Genomic DNA, 22,035 nt, shown 5'->3' with positions numbered 1-22,035 from the left:
TAAGTTTGGTGTAAATGATAAAAGATGCTTTAAGTTGTGACCGATTTTAGGGTGGATTTTGAGACATGTGGCCATAATTTAAGATGCTGATAAAAAATGGTGAAAATGGATTTTAAAGGCAATACTACTAATGGCCTTAGGCCAGGCCAAACCAAACACGTTATTTTTCAATATAAATTATCATCGTCCCTTTTTTGGTTTGTTTTTAGTTGCGATTGTGTGATGGACAAATCATAAAATCCTCACTCAATATTTACTAATAAGAAAAGAGAAATATAAGTAGTAGAAATTTGTGCATCACTTAAACAAAAGAATCAGTCTTAGCGAAGATGGCGGCGTTGCCGATGACATGCTCTTTCTCCGCCGTTACACCTCGCCGAGTCAGCCGGTGAGTTCATACCGCATCCTCATTCACGTCTACATTTTGATTGTCTTTTCTTCAGTTTAGAGAGAAAAAGAGCCACACAAAGCCTTCTAAAATTTGTCTTGATTCGCAGATTTTCTGGTGTAGCAATGGCTTCCGCGGGCGCCAAGGTTGAAAATGTGAAAGTTGGCCAGGGTTTGGGCGATTTGCCCAAGGTTGTTTTGACTTCTGTTCATGGAAGGTATTTTAATTCATACATTTCTTCATTCAAATTTTTATTGTTTTTGCAAATGCTACTAAAGTTTGGTGATGAATCCGCGAATTTCTGATGTTTGTAAATGCTGGTAGAAGATAAAGACTACGACACAAAGAATTTACGTGGTTCGATTTACTGAAGTAAATCTACGTCCACGGGAAGAAGGGAGGGCAAGATTGTATTGCTTGATCTGGGATTACAGCTTACAACACAGACTTGCTATATGATCTTTTTATCTCTAGAGTTAGTAAATCCTGGTCTATCAGATCTAAGTTCTATTTATATATTGAACTGAGATCGTGGCTTGCATCACCACCCTAAGTCGTGGAGGTCATGGAGGTCATGAGATCCTGCATGGCCACTGACTAGGCAGTGGCTTACATCATCAGTAATTATGTCGTGGATGTCGTGGAGGTCATGAGAGCCTGCATGGGTCCACCACTAGATAGATCGTGTAGTGGAGGTCGTGGCTCCCAGTTCGGTATTGCCGAGCAGCTTTTGCCGATGCTGAGACCGAACTGCTGAACTATTGCCGAGCAGCTTTGTAGAGCTTGATTGGTCGGCTTTTACCGAGCTATAGGCTGGGGCCGAACTCTTTGGTAACGCCGAACTGATACTCTTTCTCTGGGATTTAGGCTGATGGGCTTTACTGCTGTTTAGTACGTACTCCATCACTACCCCCCCCAAAAGCGAAGTGAATTACTTCGGCATTCTGGATAAAGGTACGGGGTAAGTTGATGTTTGTCCTCGGTCTTATGAAGTGAACTCTTCTTTGACCGGACTCGTCTTTGGTCTGATGAAATAAACATCTTTGACCGGACTCGTCTTTGGTCTGATGAAATAAACATCTTTGACCGGACTCGTCTTTGGTCTGATGAAATAAACATCTTTGACCGGACTCGTCTTTGGTCTGATGAAATAAACATCTTTGACCGGACTCGTCTTTGGTCTGATGAAATAAACATCTTTGACCGGACTCGTCTTTGGTCTGATGAAATAAACATCTTTGACCGGACTCGTCTTGTGTCCTAATTTGGCGAGTTTTATCGCGTGGATCGGACTTTCCCTTGTCCTAATTCAGGCAAGTTTTATCGCGAGAATCGGACTTTCGTTGCAGTTCGTTTCAGACGAAGTGCTTGATTCTTAAGCTGAATTGCGGTCTTGTATCCTCTTTAGAAGCTTGGACTTCACAATCGTTGGCTTATTGCAGCTCGTTTCAGACGAACTGCTTGTTTAAGCTGAATTGTGGTCTTGTATCCTCTTTAGAAGCTTTGACTCACAATCGTTGGCTTATTGCAGCTCGTTTCAGACGAACTGCTTGTTTAAGCTGAATTGTGGTCTTGTATCCTCTTTAGAAGCTTTGACTCACAATCGTTGGCTTATATATGTTCTAAGAAGGGGATCAGCCTTCGAAGAACAAGATACCTCAGTAACATTTGTAAGAGACGACACGCACAGAGACAGACAAAACACACAGACAAAACGCACAGAGACAAATAAAGACCAAGCAAACCAAATAAAGCACATTTGACGAACAGGACTCAAGACTGACTGACCGGACTGTCTCTTACAAATGGAACTTCTTGAGGTTGGAAATGTGCCATGTTCGGGGTACCTGTTCTCCTGACATGTGAGCCAATTTGTAAGACCCTTTGCCGAGGACTTCTGACACCCGATACGGACCTTCCCATGTGGGTTCGAGCTTGCCCAGCTTTTCTGCTCGGCTTACTTCGTTGTTTCTCAAGACGAGATCTCCCACTTGAAATTGCAGCTTTTTCACCCTTTGGTTATAATACCGGGCTACTTGCTCCTTGTACTTGGCTGCTTTTATGCATGCCAATTCTCTTCTTTCTTCGGCAAGATCTAGCTCGGCTCTCAGTCCGTCGTCATTCATTTCTGCTGAGAAATTTAGAGTTCGGGGACTGGGTATGCCGATCTCCACCGGAATCACGGCTTCAGTGCCGTACACAAGACTGTACGGAGTTTCACCGTTGGAGGTTGTGGGTGTAGTTCGGTAGGACCATAGGACTTGAGGGAGATTTTCTACCCATTGTCCTTTGGCTTGTTCTAACCGAGCTTTTAACCCTTTCACCAGGATACGATTTGTTACCTCCGTTTGTCCGTTTGCTTGTGGATGAGAGACCGAAGTGAACCGCTGTTGAATATTCAGCTCTTGGCACCAATTTTTGAACGTCTTGTCGGTGAACTGAGTCCCGTTATCCGAGATGAGGATGTGGGGTATGCCAAATCGGCACACTATGTTTTTCCAGACGAAGTCCAATGCCCTTGAGCTCGTTATCGTAGCTAATGGTTCAGCCTCCACCCACTTCGTGAAGTAGTCCACGGCAACGATAAGGAATTTCATTTGCCTAGGAGCTTGTGGTAGTGGTCCCACTATGTCTATGCCCCATTGCATAAAAGGCCAAGGGCTTTGCATAGTGTATAGATCGGTCTGCGGCATCCTTGGGATATTTGCATGAATTTGGCACTTCGTACACTTCTTGACGAGCTGCACTGCCTCTTGTACCATGGTTGGCCAATAATATCCCCATCTCAGAACTTTTTTAGCTAAAGCTCTGGCTCCGATGTGGCTACCGCACGATCCTTCATGAACTTCTCTGAGGATGTAGTCCGTCTCTTCTGGTCCTACGCACCGCAATAACGGCTGGAGGTAAGACTTTCTAAAGAGGACTCCTTCATGAAGTTCGTACCGAAGTGCTCGGCACGTGATCTTCCGAGCTTCTCTCTTATCCTCGGGCAATTGTCCTTGATCCAGATACTGCAAGACCGGCGTCATCCAGTTCGGCGAGCTGGATACTGAATGTACCTCGGCTTCATCAATGCTTCGATGCATTAATTCTTCCGCCCTTGAGCTCGGATCTGAGGCCAACTTACTTAAGGTATCTGCTCGGCTATTTTCCGCTCTGGGAATGCGGATTATCCGAAAATAGGAGAAACTTCGGCTGATGCTTTGCGCTTTGTCCAAATACTTCTTCATTCTCTCGTCACGAGCTTCACTTGTACCCAACATGTGATTTACTATGACTTGTGAATCACAATGGACTTTGAGAGATTTGACGAGCAGACTTTGCGCTAACTGGAGTCCGGCCAGGAGGGCTTCGTACTCGGCTTCATTATTAGTAGTGGGGAATAGGAACCGAAGTGAGTAGGTTACCTCGGGTCCGTCGGGAGCGACAAGTAAAATACCAGCTCCACTTCCCATCTTGTTTGAAGCTCCATCTACGAATCCGCTCCAGCAGTCCGGCGGCTCTACTTCGGATTCCAAGGGCTGTGCTAGTTCGGCATTTTCAGAATTCTTCTGTTCGGCAATAACAGGAATTGCTTGATCGAACTTGGCCTCTGCAAGAAAATCTGCCAAGGCTTGTCCCTTGATGGCTTTCCGAGGTAGGTACTCGATTGAGTGTTCTCCCAGCTCTATGGCCCATTTGGCGATTCTGCCTGATGCTTCTGGCTTGGTCAAAACTTGCCGAAGAGGCAGATCGGTTAAGACGCATACCTTGTGAGCATAGAAGTATGGCCGCAGTCTCCTTGCTGCATTTACTAACGCCAGAGCAATTTTTTCCAGAGGTTGATACCTTGTTTCTGGACCTCTTAATGCTCGGCTTGTAAAGTAGATGGGAAACTGCTTTAGGCCTTCTTCTCGTACAAGCACCGCGCTAATGGTTTGATCGGATGCCGCTAAGTATAAGAAAATCACTTCGGCATCTGTTGGAGCAGAGAGAATTGGAAGCTCGGCTAAATAACTTTTGAGCTCGTCAAAAGCCTTTTTCTGCTCGGCTCCCCACTCAAACTTTGGTGCCTTTTTTAACACTTTGAAGAATGGCAGTTGCTTTTCGGCTGCTTGGGAAAGGAATCTATTCAATGCGGCTAGACATCCAGTTAGTCTTTGCACATCGTGTATGGACTTCGGCATCGCCATGTTCTGAATAACCTGAACTTTTGAGGGATTTGCCTTGAGTCCGTCCTTTGAAACCCAACAACCCAGAAATTTTCCCGAATCTACCAAAAAGGTACATTTTTGGGGGTTGAGTTTGAGGTTGGCTTTTCGGAGCACGTCGAGAGTGGATTTGAGGTTGTCTTCGTACTCCGAAGTGCTTTTGCTTTTGACAACTATGTCGTCGACATACACTTCAACCTGCTTTCCGATTAGGTGCCGAAAAAGCTTGTCTACCATCCTTTGATAAGTGGCTCCGGCATTCTTTAAACCAAATGGCATCTTTTTATAAGCGAAAATGCCGAAATCGGTAATAAAAGCTGTTTTCGGAGCGTCACTCTCATCCATCAACACTTGGTGATATCCTTTGTATAAATCAAGAAAACAGAAAATTTCGAAGCCGATCAAAGCTTCTACTTTTTTATCTATATTCGGAAGGGGATAGCAATCTTTAGGACAGTGCTTGTTTAGATCGGTAAAATCTATGCACATCCGCCATCCTCCTCCTTTTTTCTTGATCATCACAGGATTGGCCACCCAAGAAGGATATTTCACCTCGAATAGTACATCCGCTTTTAGTAATTGGCGGACTTCGTCATGGATGACTTGGCTTCTTTCTGCCGCAAAGAGTCTTTGCTTCTGTTTTACTGGCCGGATTGAAGGATCAATATTTAACCGATGAGTGATTACCTCAGGGGGCACTCCGGTCATGTCCAACGAATACCATGCAAAGACATCTTTGTACTCCTTGAGGAGCTGAATGGTCTTTTCCCGGAGTAGAGGCGTTCCTGTGAAGCCGATCTTGACCGTTCTGGATGGATCATCTTCGTATAACTGAACGGTCATTGAGTTCGGCTCTGAAGTGACTTCGGTCATCTCGCTTGCCTCTGACTCCGGTTGCTGTGATTGCTATGCTTGATGGTGCCGAACTGATTGCTCGGCACTTTTAAGCGCAATCTGCAGACATTCTTTTGCTCTCTTTTGATCACCTCGGATGACCGCTATCCCACCTTTAGTGGGGATCTTGATGGTGAGGTGATAAGTAGAGCAAACGGCCCGAACTGTGTTGAGCCAGTCTCTCCCCAGGATGATGTTGTACGGGGACCGAGCTTTCACCACAAAGAACTCGATCATCGTATTGGAGCTTGTAGGCGCTTTTCCCACCGTGATCGGAAGGCTGATAATACCTTCAGGGCGGGTGTCCTCCTGGGCGAAACTTTTCAGAGGAAGTGGAGCCGGACTGAGCCGAGCTGGATCCACTTCCATTTTATCGAAACATTCTTTAAAAAGAACGCTGACTGACGCTCCTGTATCCACAAATACTCTGTGGATCAGTTTGTTTGCCACTCCGGCTTGAATGACAATAGCGTCTTGGTGAGGAGAGATGGCTGGGACGGGATCGGCATCTGAAAATGTAATCACTTCGTCTTTCTTCAGCCTTTTATGTGTCGGCTCCTCTTGATTGGAACCTCTGCGTTCTGCTTTTAGGGACGACTTAGTCTTCCCGGCAGGGAGAGCATCAATAGTCTGGATTACTCCATCATATTGCGGCTCGTCGTCGTCTTCGGGATCTTCATGCCTTTTCGGATCCTGAGGATTGCAGTTCGCACCTCTCTGCTTTTTGTTCTTTTTCGGCTGCTTGCTTTGGTATTTTTTTAACGTTCCTGTTTTCACAAGAACATCAATACCTGCAGCCAAATTTCGGCACTCCTCGGTATCGTGACCGTGGGCTTGATGGAAGGAGCAATATTGATCCTGAGGTCGCCGCGCGGCTGATTTCGTCATCCGCTTTGGTTTTTCGAACATATCGGAATGTAGTTCGAAAATTTCCGTTCTTGACTTGTTTAATGGTACGAACTGAGCGGGCGGCTTCTCAGGATTGAGACGTGGCCCCAATCTGCCTTGTACCGGTGCCCTTTGAATTCTTTCAAAAGGAGTTCGGCGAGGAAGCACCTGGCCGCTTTGATCGGGCTTCTTTTTCTCTTCTCGGGATGAGCTGTCTAAAGACCGTTTTCGACGGTCTGCCTCATCCGCACGGGAAAACTGGTCCGCAATGTCCCACATTTCTTGAGCTGTTTGCGGACCGCACTCCACGAGCTTTCTGTAGAGAGCTCCGGGCAGGATTCCATTTTGGAATGCCGAAATGACAAGTAGATCATTGAGATTATCTACTTGTAGGCATTCCTTATGGAATCTCGTCAGGAAGTCGCTGATCTTTTCGTCGCGACCTTGACGTATAGAAAGCAGCTGAGCCGAAGTAATTCAGGCTTCCGCTTTCTGAAAGAACCTCCTATGGAAAGCATCCATTAGATCTCGGTAGGATCTAATGCTGCCTTGAGGAAGGCTGTCGAACCACCTTCTGGCATTCCCGATGAGCAGCTCGGGGAACAGCTTGCACATATGGACCTCATTGAGACCCTGGTTCGCCATATTATATTGATAGCATCCCAAGAAGTCATGAGGATCCACTAGCCCGTCATAAGTCATTGACGGTGTCCGGTAGTTCCGCGGCAAAGGAGTTCGGGTGATATCGTCCGAGAACGGAGTCTTTAACGCTCCGTACATGGCGAACCCGACATCTCTTCGGTACGGAGGAGATGGAGTTCTCCTGTGGTTCCGGTACCGAGGAGGAACAGGAACATGTCGGGGTTGAGGATTCTTTTTCCTGGAAGACACGTCACTACTGCGGTAGTGACTTTCATGTCTGGATGAGGAGGGAGAATCCGCCGTTGTCTTCTCCGGCTGTTGGCTCTTCTGCAGGAAGGTTAAGAACTCCTCCTGCTTCTCGGCCAAGAACAGCTTGACAGCTTCATTTAAATCGGGCTGCTGGGAAGACTCGGTGCGATCTCTCCTGGAGTGGCTTGTTCCTTCTTCGTGAGAACTGGAGACAGATTTCTCACGAGGCTGCTTTCCAGGCCTATGGGCTGCTGGATTAGCTTCCTCATGGTTATCACGGACGGAGGCACGGGTGTTATGTGATCTGGTATGCATTTTTTTTTTTTTTTTTAGTGGTGGAAAAAGGATCAAAAATTCGCTTTATCACAGATTTGGTTCTCTGGTTTTCCCACAGACGGCGCCAGTGATGAATCCGCGAATTTCTGATGTTTGTAAATGCTGGTAGAAGATAAAGACTACGACACAAAGAATTTACGTGGTTCGATTTACTGAAGTAAATCTACGTCCACGGGAAGAAGGGAGGGCAAGATTGTATTGCTTGATCTGGGATTACAGCTTACAACACAGACTTGCTATATGATCTTTTTATCTCTAGAGTTAGTAAATCCTGGTCTATCAGATCTAAGTTCTATTTATATATTGAACTGAGATCGTGGCTTGCATCACCACCCTAAGTCGTGGAGGTCATGGAGGTCATGAGATCCTGCATGGCCACTGACTAGGCAGTGGCTTACATCATCAGTAATTATGTCGTGGATGTCGTGGAGGTCATGAGAGCCTGCATGGGTCCACCACTAGATAGATCGTGTAGTGGAGGTCGTGGCTCCCAGTTCGGTATTGCCGAGCAGCTTTTGCCGATGCTGAGACCGAACTGCTGAACTATTGCCGAGCAGCTTTGTAGAGCTTGATTGGTCGGCTTTTACCGAGCTATAGGCTGGGGCCGAACTCTTTGGTAACGCCGAACTGATACTCTTTCTCTGGGATTTAGGCTGATGGGCTTTACTGCTGTTTAGTACGTACTCCATCATTTGGCCAAGCTAGATGGTGTTGGTTGAAACTCGAAACTGAGCTCTTTTTAAATGTTTAATATCTGAAAAGATTTTCCTTGATCCAGTTATGCCGTTCACCATTGCTTGTAACCTAGTTTACATTAGGTGCGATATATTCACTTCATTTAATCACCCAAAACCAAAATAATCAAGGGCATTAGAGTATCAAAGAAGTAAGCATTGTATAAAAATGAATAATTTTTGGATTTTTGGTGTCAGCTTTTTTACAAGCTGTTATGGTTCTTAACAGTTACCCCACAGTTTTACTCAACCTACATTGTTCTTTCAAAATGTATAGCAACTCTTCTTATGCTTCTGAGATGCTTGTCTCTTGACACACTGATGACTTCCTTTGAAATTAATGCTTGATGTTTGACCGACTCCTGAGGCCTTCTTGAAGATGTTCATTCAGTATTCTAGAATTTGCTAACTTTAATTATCTGTGTCCATTCTTTTTCAGTGAGGCGGAGCTGTATCTCTATGGGGGTTGTGTGACATCATGGAAAGTAGCAAATAAGGACCTCCTCTTTGTTCGGCCAGATGCTGTGTTTACTGGGCAGAAGCCCATCAGGTATGCAATGTGATGTTAAATAATGATTACTCAAAAATTTTAAAATATGTAAAAAGAAAATTCCTTATCTGATAGTATTAGTTTCATTGCTACTAGATATTTTCTTTTTCCTAAGCCCTAATCAAGCTATGTGACCTTGCAATTTGTCCAACAGGACGGTTTTATTTCATTGTTGTAGGGTTGATAATACTTGTTCTCCTTTCAAGTATAAATTTGAGAATAACTAGTTAAAGTATGCTTTTGTACTTTCTTTGGAAACAGTGGAGGAATACCACACTGTTTTCCACAGTTTGGACCTGGAGCAATTCAGCAGGTAATTCATTCTTTCTCCTTCACCCCCTAAACAAAAGTTCTTTTCTGTTGTTATCTTAACTGTGTATAATTAAAGAATTTGCTGAGGCTCCAACATCTTGGTTACTGAGCTGAGAGCTATTAACATTTGAAACACGGAACTTAGTCCTGCTTTATAAGACTATCACTTGGTGTATCTTCAATGCTGAACATAACTACTTTTAATACATGATTGCAGCATGGGTTTGCGAGAAATATGAGTTGGTCCATTGTTAATTCTGAAACTGTGGATGGAAATCCTTCTATTACTCTGGAGCTGAAAGATGGTCCATATAGCCGTGCTATGTGGGATTACAGTTTCCAGGCTCTATATAAGGTTACAAAATTTTACTATGTTGTTTCTGGTACTAGATTTCATTTTTTGCATCTGTTAACTTTCTAAACAACACTCAATATGCTTCAGCTCAGCTTTACTCATATGCTGTCTCTCTTGCAGGTTACTCTCGATAGAAATGCTCTCTCAACCGAGTTAAAAGTAACAAATACTGATGCAAAGCCTTTTTCATTTACTACTGCCCTGCATACATACTTCCGGGTAAGTATTTTCTATATTATCTTTATTTTTAGAGATTGGTTATTGATGTTCCATGATTACTTTAAGAAAGTAGAAGTACTAATTAAAATTGTGTTGGGATTTCATTAACTAAAATAGCAATGATTATTGAATATTGTGGGAGACTTTGTAAATAATACTCCCTACGTCCCACTCTAAGTGAACCATTTTCCTTTTTTGGAATGTCCCACCCTAAATGAAACATTTCTAAAAATAGAAACATTACTCTCTCTACTTTTTCCCTCTCCCTTACTTCATTCTCTCCACTTAACTCACAAAACAACACTACATGAAATCCCGTGCCGGAATAGAAATGCTCCACTTAGAGTGGGACGGAGGGAGTATAGTATTGGTTAGTTTCAGATATATGGAAATATTTCTTATCTATAACTTACACCACAATTTTGTCAGTAGTTAAGATCCTGTGAGTAAATTATGGAATTGTCAGCGTTAAATTTCTTATGTGTAGGCTTTGGTAACTAGGGCATCTGTAAAAGGTTTAAAGGGCTGCAAAACATTGAACAAAGATCCCGATCCAAAAAACCCAGTGGAGGGCAAGGAGGAAAGGTATTCACCTAATATAAGCTATTCAGTAATTTACTGTAGTAATCTTTAGAGTAGGCAAAGATAATACATGTAGGGGACAAAGTATATCTGTATGAAAATATAAATGCCACTAAACGAAGGTAGCACCTGTAGGAATAGACTTTTACATCTTTTTGTTCGTTTATTTGAATCCTGCTAATACTAAATAAACATCACTAAATTTAGCACCATGTAAACTTTGTGATTTCTCATTTTTGGTTCTTCCAATGTGAATTTTGCTAGTGCTTTCCTTTTCCGTATAGCCGGTTCTTAGGATAGTAATTTATGGTCTTAGTTTCTAGAGCAACATTTTCTCTCATCACAGTAGCACTTTCTACATTAATCAAGCAGAAGCAATATATATACAGATTACTTCCTGACCTTCACTTTGTTTTCATAGGGCTTTAGTCACATTTCCCGGATTTGTAGATTGCGTTTATCTCGAAGCACCTACGGAGCTGCAGCTTGACAATGGTTTGGGGGGTGTCATCACCATAAAGAATACAAAGTAAGTGAGATGCTTTGTCTCATTCTTTCATTTATTCCATCTTAACGCTTGCACGGTCTTGATTGTCAACTTCTGTTCACAGTTGGTCGGATGCTGTTTTGTGGAACCCGCACCTAACAATGGAATCGTGCTATAAAGATTTTGTATGTGTTGAAAATGCCAAGGTACGGGAGATCCTCAGATTATTGTTTGCAGTAAAAATACAAATTTCTGATAATTATCATGACTCAGATTGGAGAGGTTAAGCTAGAGCCAAATGAGTCTTGGACTGCGTCGCAGCATTTAAGCATCGTTTGAACTGCTGATAAGATCGGGCTTGGTCCCGTTCGAGCCGTACAGTGAATAAAGTCGTTTGAAAAGCAGAAGTATCTCTGTTTTTAACTTGTGAGTATAATTTTTAATTGCTATCATAATTGATCTCATCAACAAAATTTCACGTTTTTGGGTGTTGTTGAATCAAACGCATGACACCAAATCAATCAAAAATGTGCCTGCCAATGTTAATAATTTTGCGTACTGAGATGTACTCGCTAATTGACTCCTTCCTTACAACCGAGTATAGGATTATTTATCTCACAATTTCATCTGCTCAATAAAATGTAGAGAAAAGTAACAAACAGACGAAAAAGTAAAGAGAATAGTAGAAAAGTGGATAAACTAAGATAGAAAATAAAGTAGGTAAGGAAAAGTGAGTTAATTATTGTCATATAGGGAAATAACTTGAAAAAAATGACTCAACCCTCGGAGGGAATATTAATTTTTGAGTAAATTTTTTCTCAGAATATTAGAAAATTATTTAAATAATACTAAAACTTACCGAGTAAACTTATTCTCATAAGCAAATAGCAAAAATATGTAAATTAGTAAAAAAAAATAGTATTGTTTAGGGTTTAGAGCAAAAATAGACAAATTGATAGTATTGTTTAAAAAATTATTTATTTTCTACTCTCTTTGTTCCATAATAGTGGAGTCATTTTATCATTTTGGTACGTTCCATAGTAGTGGAATCATTTCCCATTTTAGTAAATGTCAACACATTTTTTTTCACTTACTTTACTCTCTCTTGTTTTATTCTCTCTCCGTCTCTCTACCTTTTTACATTTCTTACTTTATTCTTCCTTTACCTAACCTACTTAACACAATTTTTCTTAATCTTCGTGCCGAAAAGAAATGTCTCCACTACTACGGGACGGAGGGAGTATTATTTAATAATATATAATTGCATTTGTAATTTCCCACAACAACATTTGCTTTGTAATATTTATCAGTATATTTTGATAAATTATATAAATATTTATTTATTAATCTATTTATTTAGTAATAATTGTGGAGTATATAAATAGGAGTAGGAACTTTTTTTCAGAATTTATTAATAAATTTATTTGAAAATAAGATTCTAAAAAATATTGAATGGAAAGGATTAAGTGAGCACAAATTTATTTCAAAAATTAAAACTGTAGTAAAATATTACTCCCTCAGTCCACCAATAGAAGGAGAATTTTGACCATGCATGGATTTTAAGAAACGTAAGAAAGTTAGTTGAAAAGGTTAGTGGAAGGTGGTCATACTTTTTTATACTATTAATGTTATAATAAAATGTGAGAGAGAGGGTAACACCCGACTTTTTCCTACCTTTTTAGTTGAGCTCGAAACAATGTTGATTTTGATGCCGGATTTTTTGGTTAATCTTTGTTTCTTTTCAAGACTTGAGAGAGTTTTGGACCTTGACGGTCGATGAAGAAGAATTATAATTCATTAAGAAGCCTTTTTCACCCAAATTAATTCTTTTCGAGCCCAAGTGACTAGTTCTTTTTAAAAATCTTTTAATTCAACACCTAAATTCGCAAACAAACTTCAAGCAAGGAGACGTAGAGATAGAGGGCTCTATCGGCCACCAACATGAGTTGCACAGCAGCCCCCCAAGCAAGACGACGATCAACATACAGACCACGGTGTTATATTGGTGGACAGTAATGAATGGACATGGACGTAGGGTATTATTATACCAAAATTTGAAATTGCTAGTTTTTATATGGACAAAAAATACTTATCTACTATTCCTAAGAAGACCAACTAACATGTCAAAACAGTCTACTCTCCTTTAAATATCTCATATTTCTTTACCACGCTTCTTTTTTATTTTATTTTTAATAAGTAGACTACACGATTCACTAACTTCTTTTACTCACAATTATTATATATTAATGTATAAAAATAAAGTTCACCTTCCATTAATTTTTTTAATTCGCTTTCCTTTACAAAATCAAATAATTTCTAACTCACAATAATTAGATACGACCGGATGGAGTACTACCAAGAAAGCCCAAATATGCTCGGTACAACGAGTTGTGCATTTATAAATAATTAAATATATCCATTTATAAATAATATTCTTACACATGATATAATAGTGTTACAGGTTGTAATATGTTGCTAACTTTTCTTAAATTGTTAACTCATCAACGTAGTGTATTAAAAATGTCAACAAGATCATACTGAAATGTCAACATAAACTTACGTTGATATTTTAATACATTGTGTTGACAAAATGTCAACACAAATATGTGCTGACATTTCAATGTGATCGTGTTGACATTTTTAATACACTACGTTGATGGGCTAGCAAATTAACAATTTAAGAAAAGTTAGTATTATAACGCACCTCATCGTGTTACAAATATAAAATGACGCTTGTGGTTAAAATTAATTGTTGCAAATATGAGTAGTTCTTAATAAAAATTAGTACTACTATTGGTTCTACAACTTCCCTACAAAGCTCAAACATTCTTTCAAAAAATTGTCGAGTTGAGAAGCATACACATCAGGAAATGTGCGATAATGATCCACGTGAGGAGATGAGCCAAAATCAAAAGAGAAGACGTGTAGTTTCCCATTTTGCCTCTGCTCATCCATGAATGTCTCGACTCTTTGAAATGGGATAACCTTATCTCCAGTACTATACAGATACAGTTGCGGACAAGGTGGCTGACTCCTCGAGAGGATGGATATGATCTTTCGCAGTCTCCTGTTACACAAAGCAATATAACTCTTCATGGGAGACCTTTTTCAGTCGCTTCACTACTCACGTTATGATGCAATGCAGATAGAGAGATTTATCATAATGAAACCTAAAAAACTACAGGCTACCTTACCCATGTTTAGAATTGAGCTACCTCAAACACAAACTCAATTCCTATTCATACTGAATGAGCTTTTACCTGTTTACATCAGGCAAGTTAAGAAGAAAGGAGAACAGCTTCTCAAATGCACCCAACATCAAGGTTTCAACACAAAAGGGATGTGATTCGTTCGATTGAGCTGTTTCTGTGGATGAATAAGTAGCTGAGCTGCTTTTCTTTAGCAAAGCAGTGGTAAATCCAGCAGCCCAAACCTGAAACAATCCAAATCATTTTCTGCCAGCCACACTTCTTAGCAAAACCAATCAATAAGGTATCCATAAACCAAGGTCAAGTAAACATCACATACCTACAAAGGAATCTTTACATAAACAATCATGCTTTAAATTTTATCCTTGACTTATTTCTAACCCACTACACCACAATCACCATTACTTAAGCACTACAGTTTACAAAATAATCAGCAACGTGTGAATCTCAAAATTCAGAGCCTGTGTCAAGTTATAAAGGGGAGCTATGCACAGGCAAGAAGGTTGGATAAGATAATATGTTCTAGCTTGCTTTGTTTGTAGAAAACTCAATCAGCAATTCAAAAACCACCATCTCGATCTTTCCTTTCTTCGGTGCTGCCCTTTATTTATGAGAGGTGGGGTTGGGGTGTATAGTATAATAAAGAAAGTCTGCCCAAAGAGCTTAGCCAAGAGTGGATCCTTCCTAATGGTTTTTGTTCATGCCGGCAAAGCAAGTTAGGACCCACTTCCATATAGTCCTTGCTTTATGGATGCCATACTGCCTTAGTTAGGTTCTTAACTCAGGTATTGGATTACAGTAGCAGAGCAGGCTCTATTCATATCATATAGGGAAGAGGCAACAATGATTAGACAAGGCAATGGACGCATACTACACCTAGATGAGAACTGGTTTCAAAATATCATCCAATCCATACATTAAAGAACTCATCCTCAATGCCCACGACATCGGTACCTACAACGTTCCAGTCAATTGCATCGATTACCCTGTTAGCTGTGTAGAGACAACAGTTGACCCATATGTCACAACACCCACCGTCTTCGCTTCATGTACCACCCTACATCACCCTTCACCCCAAGGTTCTACTTCTTATTTCGCTGACTCTGCTATATCTGGCAAGTGAAGATCCACTGGCTGGGGAGATAGTGCCACTGGTTCAATTAATTTTGTTGTACCACCACCCCCAATTGTCAAGAATGGGGGGTGTACCGGAGCAAATAGGTAAAAACCTTAGGCGCAGGGACAACATGGTACAATAACAGTCTAAAAATTGAATAATTCAAAACAATCAGAAGTTAGAATTACCACAATTCCAGATAATTACAACTGATTTAAGTTTGTTGCTAAATTTACAGTTAAAAAACTAGTTTAAGACTATAATCAACAAAAACTTATCCCAATCCTGTATCTGAACACGCTTATCATAAATTACAGAACATTTGCACATATTGGTACTTAACAATTTATTTGAGTAATAAAGACTTACAACAGCAGTTGTACACCGATTAGTGAGACCTACAACAATTGTAATAAATGCATTTAAAAGACCTATACCAGTTTTACACTAATAGTGAATACACGTTTAAAAATTTCAAATATGAACAACATATTAAGGTGAGCCCCTTCATCTTCCTTAGCAGTCAACTCTAATCCTAAGTCCACTGCCACTGCCGAAAGTCCGACCAGACACCGCATATAACTTTCAATGCTTGCGCACTAGGGGTGGCAGCGGATTCTTCAGCTCAATTTGCTATTGTGGCCAGGAAAACAAAGGAGGAAAACCGGGGAGGTGATGAGTAGTCGATCACCAGAGGAATCGTGGACCGCTGTCGCACCAACCGGTCGAAATTAGATTTTTTTTTCCCTATGGTTTCTGGTCCGAAACTGAAGTGAGGCCTAGACTCACAAGACAAGACTAAGTCTTTGTATGTGGAGAACTGAGATTTAAGTACTAGGCCGAGTCCACCCAAACAAAAAGATATCATAAGACTAAAGCCATGTCTAATCAACCCAAACCAAACACCTATCATCTTACACATGTTGAAAAACTAAAACTCTAACACACCAAAACTAGGCAAAAATTATCACTTATATGTCATCCAACAGTAATACAACAAAAAGGGTGCACCAAAACAAACCTTGGGATCGATATCAGGGTCTCCTCCTGAATCCACTACACATCCTTTAATCTTCTCCAACAAATCCTGCCTATCCTTCAAATTATCAAGAATGGCACCATACCTGCGATCAAACCAAACCCTAAATTAATAACAACAAAATCCCAAACCATGAAACACCAACATCAACTATAGGACTCGACCTACGCTAGCCAGCCAGTGTTGCTGAAGGTATGGAAGATCAAGATGCGATCGCGGCCACCGTGATCGGACAGCCACGCCGCAAGCTCATCGGCAAGGCTCCGCACCCTCTCCTCCAACTTCCTCCCCAAATCGAAGGAAAGCACATCCATTACGGAAGCAACAAATGTAACGGCATGAATGCCCCTTGCGTTGTACATCTCAACGTACCGTCTAAGGTGCTTCGGCTTTGCCCCCAGCCACCCAAGTATCACCACCGCAACCTCGGAATCGGTATGGCTAGCGCCGATACTGTTTCTGTGATCGGTAGGTATTGCCCCATGGGCGAAATTCCAGCGGAATGAGGAGTTTTGGTGGCCGAGTAGGAGGCGAGTAGCGGAGATGGAGAAATTGGGCGGCGCGGAAAAGGGAAATGGATTGAAAGAGGGGAATTTGGAGGAGTGGTGATTGAGGGAGAGGAGGGAGAGAGAGGGGAATCGGTGTGGGGATGAGACGGATTGACGTGAAAGACGAGGGAGGTGGTAAAGGGGGAGTGAAGTGGTAGAACGGCGGTAGGAGGAGTGGAGAATGTAGGCGGAAGCCGCCATTGATTGGAATGGGACCTTGGAGAGCGAACCCCCAAAATAAATCACAAACTTCAATTTCAAACTTAATTTGTTATAGCATCACCATGGTTTTGGACAATCATAAGCCCAACCATAGCTAGCCACAAACTTCTCCTGCCACATCATCAGGTCAAGCAATTGGACAAGTAATAGCCCAGTCATAGCCTAGCCACAATAAACAAAATTATAAAAATAAATAATTAACAATCACACAAAATACGGAATAAAATTTCTAAAACAGAAACGGGAATACTTAATAATAATATTAAAATTTTAAAAATTACATTAATTAAAAAAATACATTAATATTTAAAAAAATTACATAAATAAAAAAATCCTCCTCCACACACGAGCCCCCCGCCTCCGCCTCACTCCTTGTCGTCGTCGCCGTTGTCGCCGCCGTTGTCGCCGCTATCCGGGACACCCAAATTTGCGGCATCTGAGCCCGCGTCTGAGGCCCTCACCTGTGCCGCGGCAGAGGTTAAATCGGCCCGCATACTCACGAGCAACGCGTGGAGAAAACTCTTCTCCTCGGGGTCGGTTGCCGCCCTCCATTCAGCTAAGACATTCCACATCTGAGAGTGCGTTTGTTGACGCGCGAAGAAGGCGAGGTCGGCTGTCGACTGGCCAACAGGCGGGGATGCCGACTGGACCTCCTGGGAGGCATGGCGAGCCCGTTGCGCCCGCCTTTGACCAATCGGACGAGTGCGGCGAGCAAACGGGGGAGGGGACGGGAACTCCTGTGCATCCTCGGGGAGGTCGTGGGAATCGGCGCTGCTGCCGCCGTTGTAATCACCGGTATAGTTCAGGCGCTGCTTCTTCGGCCAGCCAGCGTCGACAACTGCCCGAAACTTCTCGAAGTCCATCAGCACCTCGTAGCAGTTCCAGTAGGTGAACTCCTTGTAAAGCTCGGGCACGGGGAACTCTTTCTCCGCCATCCTCCTGCAGTCCTAGTCAGTTTGGCCACTGGACTGCATGCGGAGGGCGTTGGTGTACAAGCCCGAAAATCATGAGACCCCAGCCCTGATTCGGTCCCACCCCTTCCGGCACTCCTCCCCGCTGCGTGGCCGCCCCTCCGGGCAAAATGCCTTGTAGGTTGCTGCTATTTTAGCCCACAAGTTGACGATCCAATGGTTGTTCGAGGCGAGGGGATCATCGCAAAACACTCACCCATGCCTTGGACAGCGTGACGTTCTCGGCGTCCGTCCACTTCCTCCGTGCCGGGCTATCGTCACCAGCCGGCTGCGACGACTCGCCGACCACCCTCTTCCCCTTCTTCTTCTTGGGCGCGCCTCGACCCCGCCCTACTTCCCCCGTTTGAACGGGAGTGCCCGCATCCCCGAGATCTATTCTCAACTCCTCTAAGGAGAAGGTCTCAAACCCAGTGAACTGCGTCTCCGCTGGGGTCGATGTGTGCGAAGAAGCAATAACAAAATCAAGACTGGGACGATAGACGTTGTCCCCCCCGGTGTCGGCGTCCCCTGCATCCCCGGGTACCCTGGCATCATCTGCATCCCCGGTACCCCCTGCCTGCCCGGCATCGCCGGCCCTCTCGGCATCCAAGGGTACATGTTGTAGTACCCGGCCATCGGACCCCATCCACCTCCCACGGGTACCGTGGGGGTTTGAGACTCGCTCGTCCCTGGAGTAGGCTCGTTGTTGTGCTCCATTTCGCGTTGTTGCTCTTGTACAGAAATTAAGATAGAGAGAGTACTCGTTATAACAAGTGGTGCAAATGAGAATGACGTGCAAGTCGCGTATATATAGTGTTTCGAAAATTAAATAAAAAAAAATTCCGCTTGTCGATCGCTCGCCGATCGGGAGCTTGCATTGGCGGCCAGCCGATCGGCGAGCGCTTCGGCCAGTGCGAGGGAATCGGCGTGCGCTTGCCATTTTTCTCACCAATTTGGCACTCGCCGGCTGCAATGGTTCGACGAGCGGACCGGCGAGTGCCAGGGATCGGCTAGCCAATGGGCTCGCCGCCATTGCGGATGCTCTTAGAGATAAAAATGAGAGATTCTTACTAATAATCCAAAATAACAAAAATAGAATTATTGATTACAATCCCATCCAATGTTAAGTGAGGAGAAGTATAGAGAAATATACTAATAAAGATAAAATATTTATATTAATTTATGTTAAAAGTCAGAGAAATACTAATAAAGTTAAAAGAGTGAACTACATAAATGGTCCATAAACTATACGTTTTGCACGCAAATAGTACCTAAATTTTAAAATACTGTGGGTAGTCTCTGAACTAAGGTGTAATCATATTGTGGTATTTTTTCACTATTCATCACAATTTTATACCCAAAATGCCCCCAAGATACTGAATTTGATATTTTCTTTATCTCTCTCTAGTACTGAATATAATATTTTCTTATAGTTTGAGTACCTAAAATTATATTATTCACTTCACTCTTTTAATCACTTTATGTTGGATCTTCTTTCTCTCTCTCTTTTTCTCTAAAACTTTTAAAAAGTAAAAAATTAAAATAAAAAATACTACTATGAACTTTTTAAATATATTAATTATAAAAATTAAAATTACAAATTTAATTATTAAAATAATTTGTAGCAAACAATAATCAATTCGGAATCAAAATTAAATTTAGCTACAAGTTATTTTGATAATTAAAATTTAAAATTTAAAATTTTATTCTGTATTTAAGAATTTCATAGTAGTATTTTTTATTTTAATTTTTTACTTTTTAAAAGTTTTAGAGAAGGAGAGAGAAAGAAGATCCAACATAAAGTGATTGAAAGAGTGAAGTGAATAATATCATTTTAGGTACTCAAACTATAAGAATATATTATATTCAGTACTACATAGAAATAAAGAAAATATCAAATCCAGTACCTAGATATGAAAGTCCAAAAATGTCTTTCATGATTTGGGAGCATTTTGGGTGTAAAATTGTGATAAATAGTGAAAAAGTACCATAAATGTGATTACATCTTAGTTCATGGACTACCTATGATATTTTTAAAGTTTAGGTATCATTTGCATGGAAACGCATAGTTCGGGGGACCATCTGTGTAGTTCACTCAAGTTAAAATATTTACTCCCTTCGTCCCGCTTTAGGAGTCTCGGTTGAGTCGGACACATGTTTTAAGAAAGTGTTTGAGTGTGTAATAAATAAATGTTGTAGTGAATGTTAGGACCCACTTTTAATTGAGTGTGTAATAAATAAATGTTAAAGTGGATGTTGGACCCACTTTTAACACTTTTTTCCTTACTTTGAAGATATTTTTTATTAGTTTATCTCAACCGGGATTCCTAAAGCGGGACGTCTGAAATTGATCAACCGGGACTCCTAAAGCGGGACGGATGGAGTATTAATCTAGAATTGAAATTGAAACTAGTATTTTGAAAGATTTAAAATGGAATAAGAGCTAGATTTGAATCTGATTTTTTATTTGATTGATTTGATGGATGAAATAGTTACAAAATTCCCTGAAACTTCTTATGAACCGAGTCTCGTTAATGCGAGAGATTTCAGAAAAAATGTCTCGCGGGCCTTTCGAAAATTGGTATTAAATTAGTTGATCTTTCGGAATATGAAATCGTGGCATGCAAATTTTTCAGAAAATGGATTTTCGAATTTTCATGTATTTTCATTTATTATTTCTTATTATTTCTATTATAATATTTACAAATTAACCAAATTACCCCTAATATTTATATTACAATTTTAATTTTTTTAACTCCGGTTTTATAAATTACCACTAATCACTACCGCATCCACCCTCATTCTCCTCCTCCCCTTCGATGCCGTCCACCCATTTCTCTCCCATGATCCATCTAAAAGAAATTCGCTTAGAAAAACTCAAAAATTCCTCCTCGTCTTAACACAATTACGTCCTCTGTCTGGCACACTAGATTCTCAACCTCCCTCTCTTTTCCCCCTCGATCTCCTCTCTCAAAAGAAGATCTCGGCACCTCTTTTTCTTTGTTACTGGCTGCATGGTGTCCTCTAAGGGCAGCTGCTACTGCTGTCCGCAGTCAAACCGCCGCCGTCGCAGGTTGCCGCTGCCTCCAGCAGGCGTATATTACAGCTGCTGCCCGGTGCCATTCCAGCTCGGGCGACCTCATTTCTCCCAGTTAAATTCTTAATTCAATTCCGTGTTCTTTAAGGTTTGATTTGATTTGCAGATTACATGAACACAAATACATGAAAGAAAATTGGAATTGGATGGTGGGACCTTTGCAGTTAGATTAACAATTGGGTGGTTTATGCAATTGCAAAGGAATTTGACCTTGGTGGGCGGAGGAATTGAGATGGGCGTTTTCCGCCATGAGATCGTGGGAGGGTTTGGAGCTGGAGAATGTGGTTGTTGGAATAAAATACTCCCTCCGTCCCGCTTTAGCAGTCCCGGTTGATCAATTTCGGGTGTCCCGCTTTAGGAGTCCCGGTTGAACTCGGTGCACAAAAATTGATGTCCACTACATCAATTTATTTATTACATCATTTAAAAGTGGGACCCAACCTCCACTACATCATTTATTTATTGCACACTTAAAAGCAAAAAAGTAAAAAAGTTGTTTAAAAGTGGGACCCAACCTCCACTACATCATTTATTTATTACACACTTAAATACCCCTTAAAACATGTGCCCGACTCAACCGGGACTGCTAAAGCGGGACGGAGGGAGTATATCAAAAATTGTGTAAAAAATATTAGGCATAATTTGGTCAGTTGTTAAATACTAGATTGAAAGAAATAATATGAAAAAAGAAGTAAAAGTACATAAAAATTCAAAAATCTTTTATTTCGAAAAGTACGCATGCCACGGTCTCATATTTCGAAAGGTCAACGAATTTAATCTCAAAATTCGAAAGGCCTGTGAATTGAGACTTTTTTTTCGAAATATCAACCCATATCACTTGGCAATATGTCACGCCCGCATTTTCTAAGGATAGAAAACACGGTTGATCACGACTAGGAGAAGATTAAAGAAGTGGGGAAGAAAGGGGGAAACAACACAAATCGACCATAGCTCTAAACAAATGGGAATGGTTCGAATAAAATCAGAGTATCTCAACAATCGACAACTCAAAAATGAATATTATTTC

The 22,035-nt window shown here is 41.4% G+C and overlaps 2 protein-coding genes across 2 annotated transcripts; one reads left to right on the top strand and one right to left on the bottom strand.

Moving 5' to 3' along the window:
• The first annotated feature begins 220 nt into the window (after positions 1–220).
• On the top strand, positions 221–11,375 carry LOC121773325 (putative glucose-6-phosphate 1-epimerase). Its single transcript, XM_042170155.1, has 10 exons — positions 221–388; positions 498–605; positions 8,761–8,871; positions 9,133–9,184; positions 9,401–9,538; positions 9,659–9,757; positions 10,245–10,342; positions 10,761–10,868; positions 10,951–11,032; positions 11,100–11,375. Exons 1-10 carry the CDS (start codon positions 330–332, stop codon positions 11,163–11,165), a joined length of 921 nt encoding a protein of 306 aa, XP_042026089.1. The 5' UTR covers positions 221–329; the 3' UTR covers positions 11,166–11,375.
• A 2,162-nt stretch (positions 11,376–13,537) lies between these two features.
• On the bottom strand, positions 13,538–16,986 carry LOC121773944 (transmembrane protein 53-like). Its single transcript, XM_042170856.1, has 4 exons — positions 16,360–16,986; positions 16,174–16,276; positions 14,087–14,259; positions 13,538–13,893 (listed from the first exon to the last, which is right to left on the bottom strand). Exons 1-4 carry the CDS (start codon positions 16,938–16,940, stop codon positions 13,626–13,628), a joined length of 1,125 nt encoding a protein of 374 aa, XP_042026790.1. The 5' UTR covers positions 16,941–16,986; the 3' UTR covers positions 13,538–13,625.
• Positions 16,987–22,035: the final 5,049 nt, after the last annotated feature.

The sequence above is a fragment of the Salvia splendens genome, chromosome 17 (genome assembly GCF_004379255.2).
Source record: "Salvia splendens isolate huo1 chromosome 17, SspV2, whole genome shotgun sequence".
Classification (NCBI taxonomy): Eukaryota; Viridiplantae; Streptophyta; class Magnoliopsida; order Lamiales; family Lamiaceae; genus Salvia; species Salvia splendens.
This window is presented reverse-complemented; position numbering and strand designations above follow the sequence as displayed.

Coding starts and splice junctions, on each gene's coding strand:
- LOC121773944 (XM_042170856.1), bottom strand. CDS start 16,940: ATGGCGGCTTCCGCCTACATTCTCCACTCCTCCTACCGCCGTTCTACC. Junction 14,260..16,173: donor ACCCTGATATCGATCCCAAG/GTTTGTTTTGGT, acceptor GGATTGTTTCAG/GTTTGGGCTGCTGGATTTAC. Junction 13,894..14,086: donor AACTTGCCTGATGTAAACAG/GTAAAAGCTCAT, acceptor TTTGTGTAACAG/GAGACTGCGAAAGATCATAT.
- LOC121773325 (XM_042170155.1), top strand. CDS start 330: ATGGCGGCGTTGCCGATGACATGCTCTTTCTCCGCCGTTACACCTCGC. Junction 9,185..9,400: donor GACCTGGAGCAATTCAGCAG/GTAATTCATTCT, acceptor ACATGATTGCAG/CATGGGTTTGCGAGAAATAT. Junction 10,343..10,760: donor GTGGAGGGCAAGGAGGAAAG/GTATTCACCTAA, acceptor TTGTTTTCATAG/GGCTTTAGTCACATTTCCCG.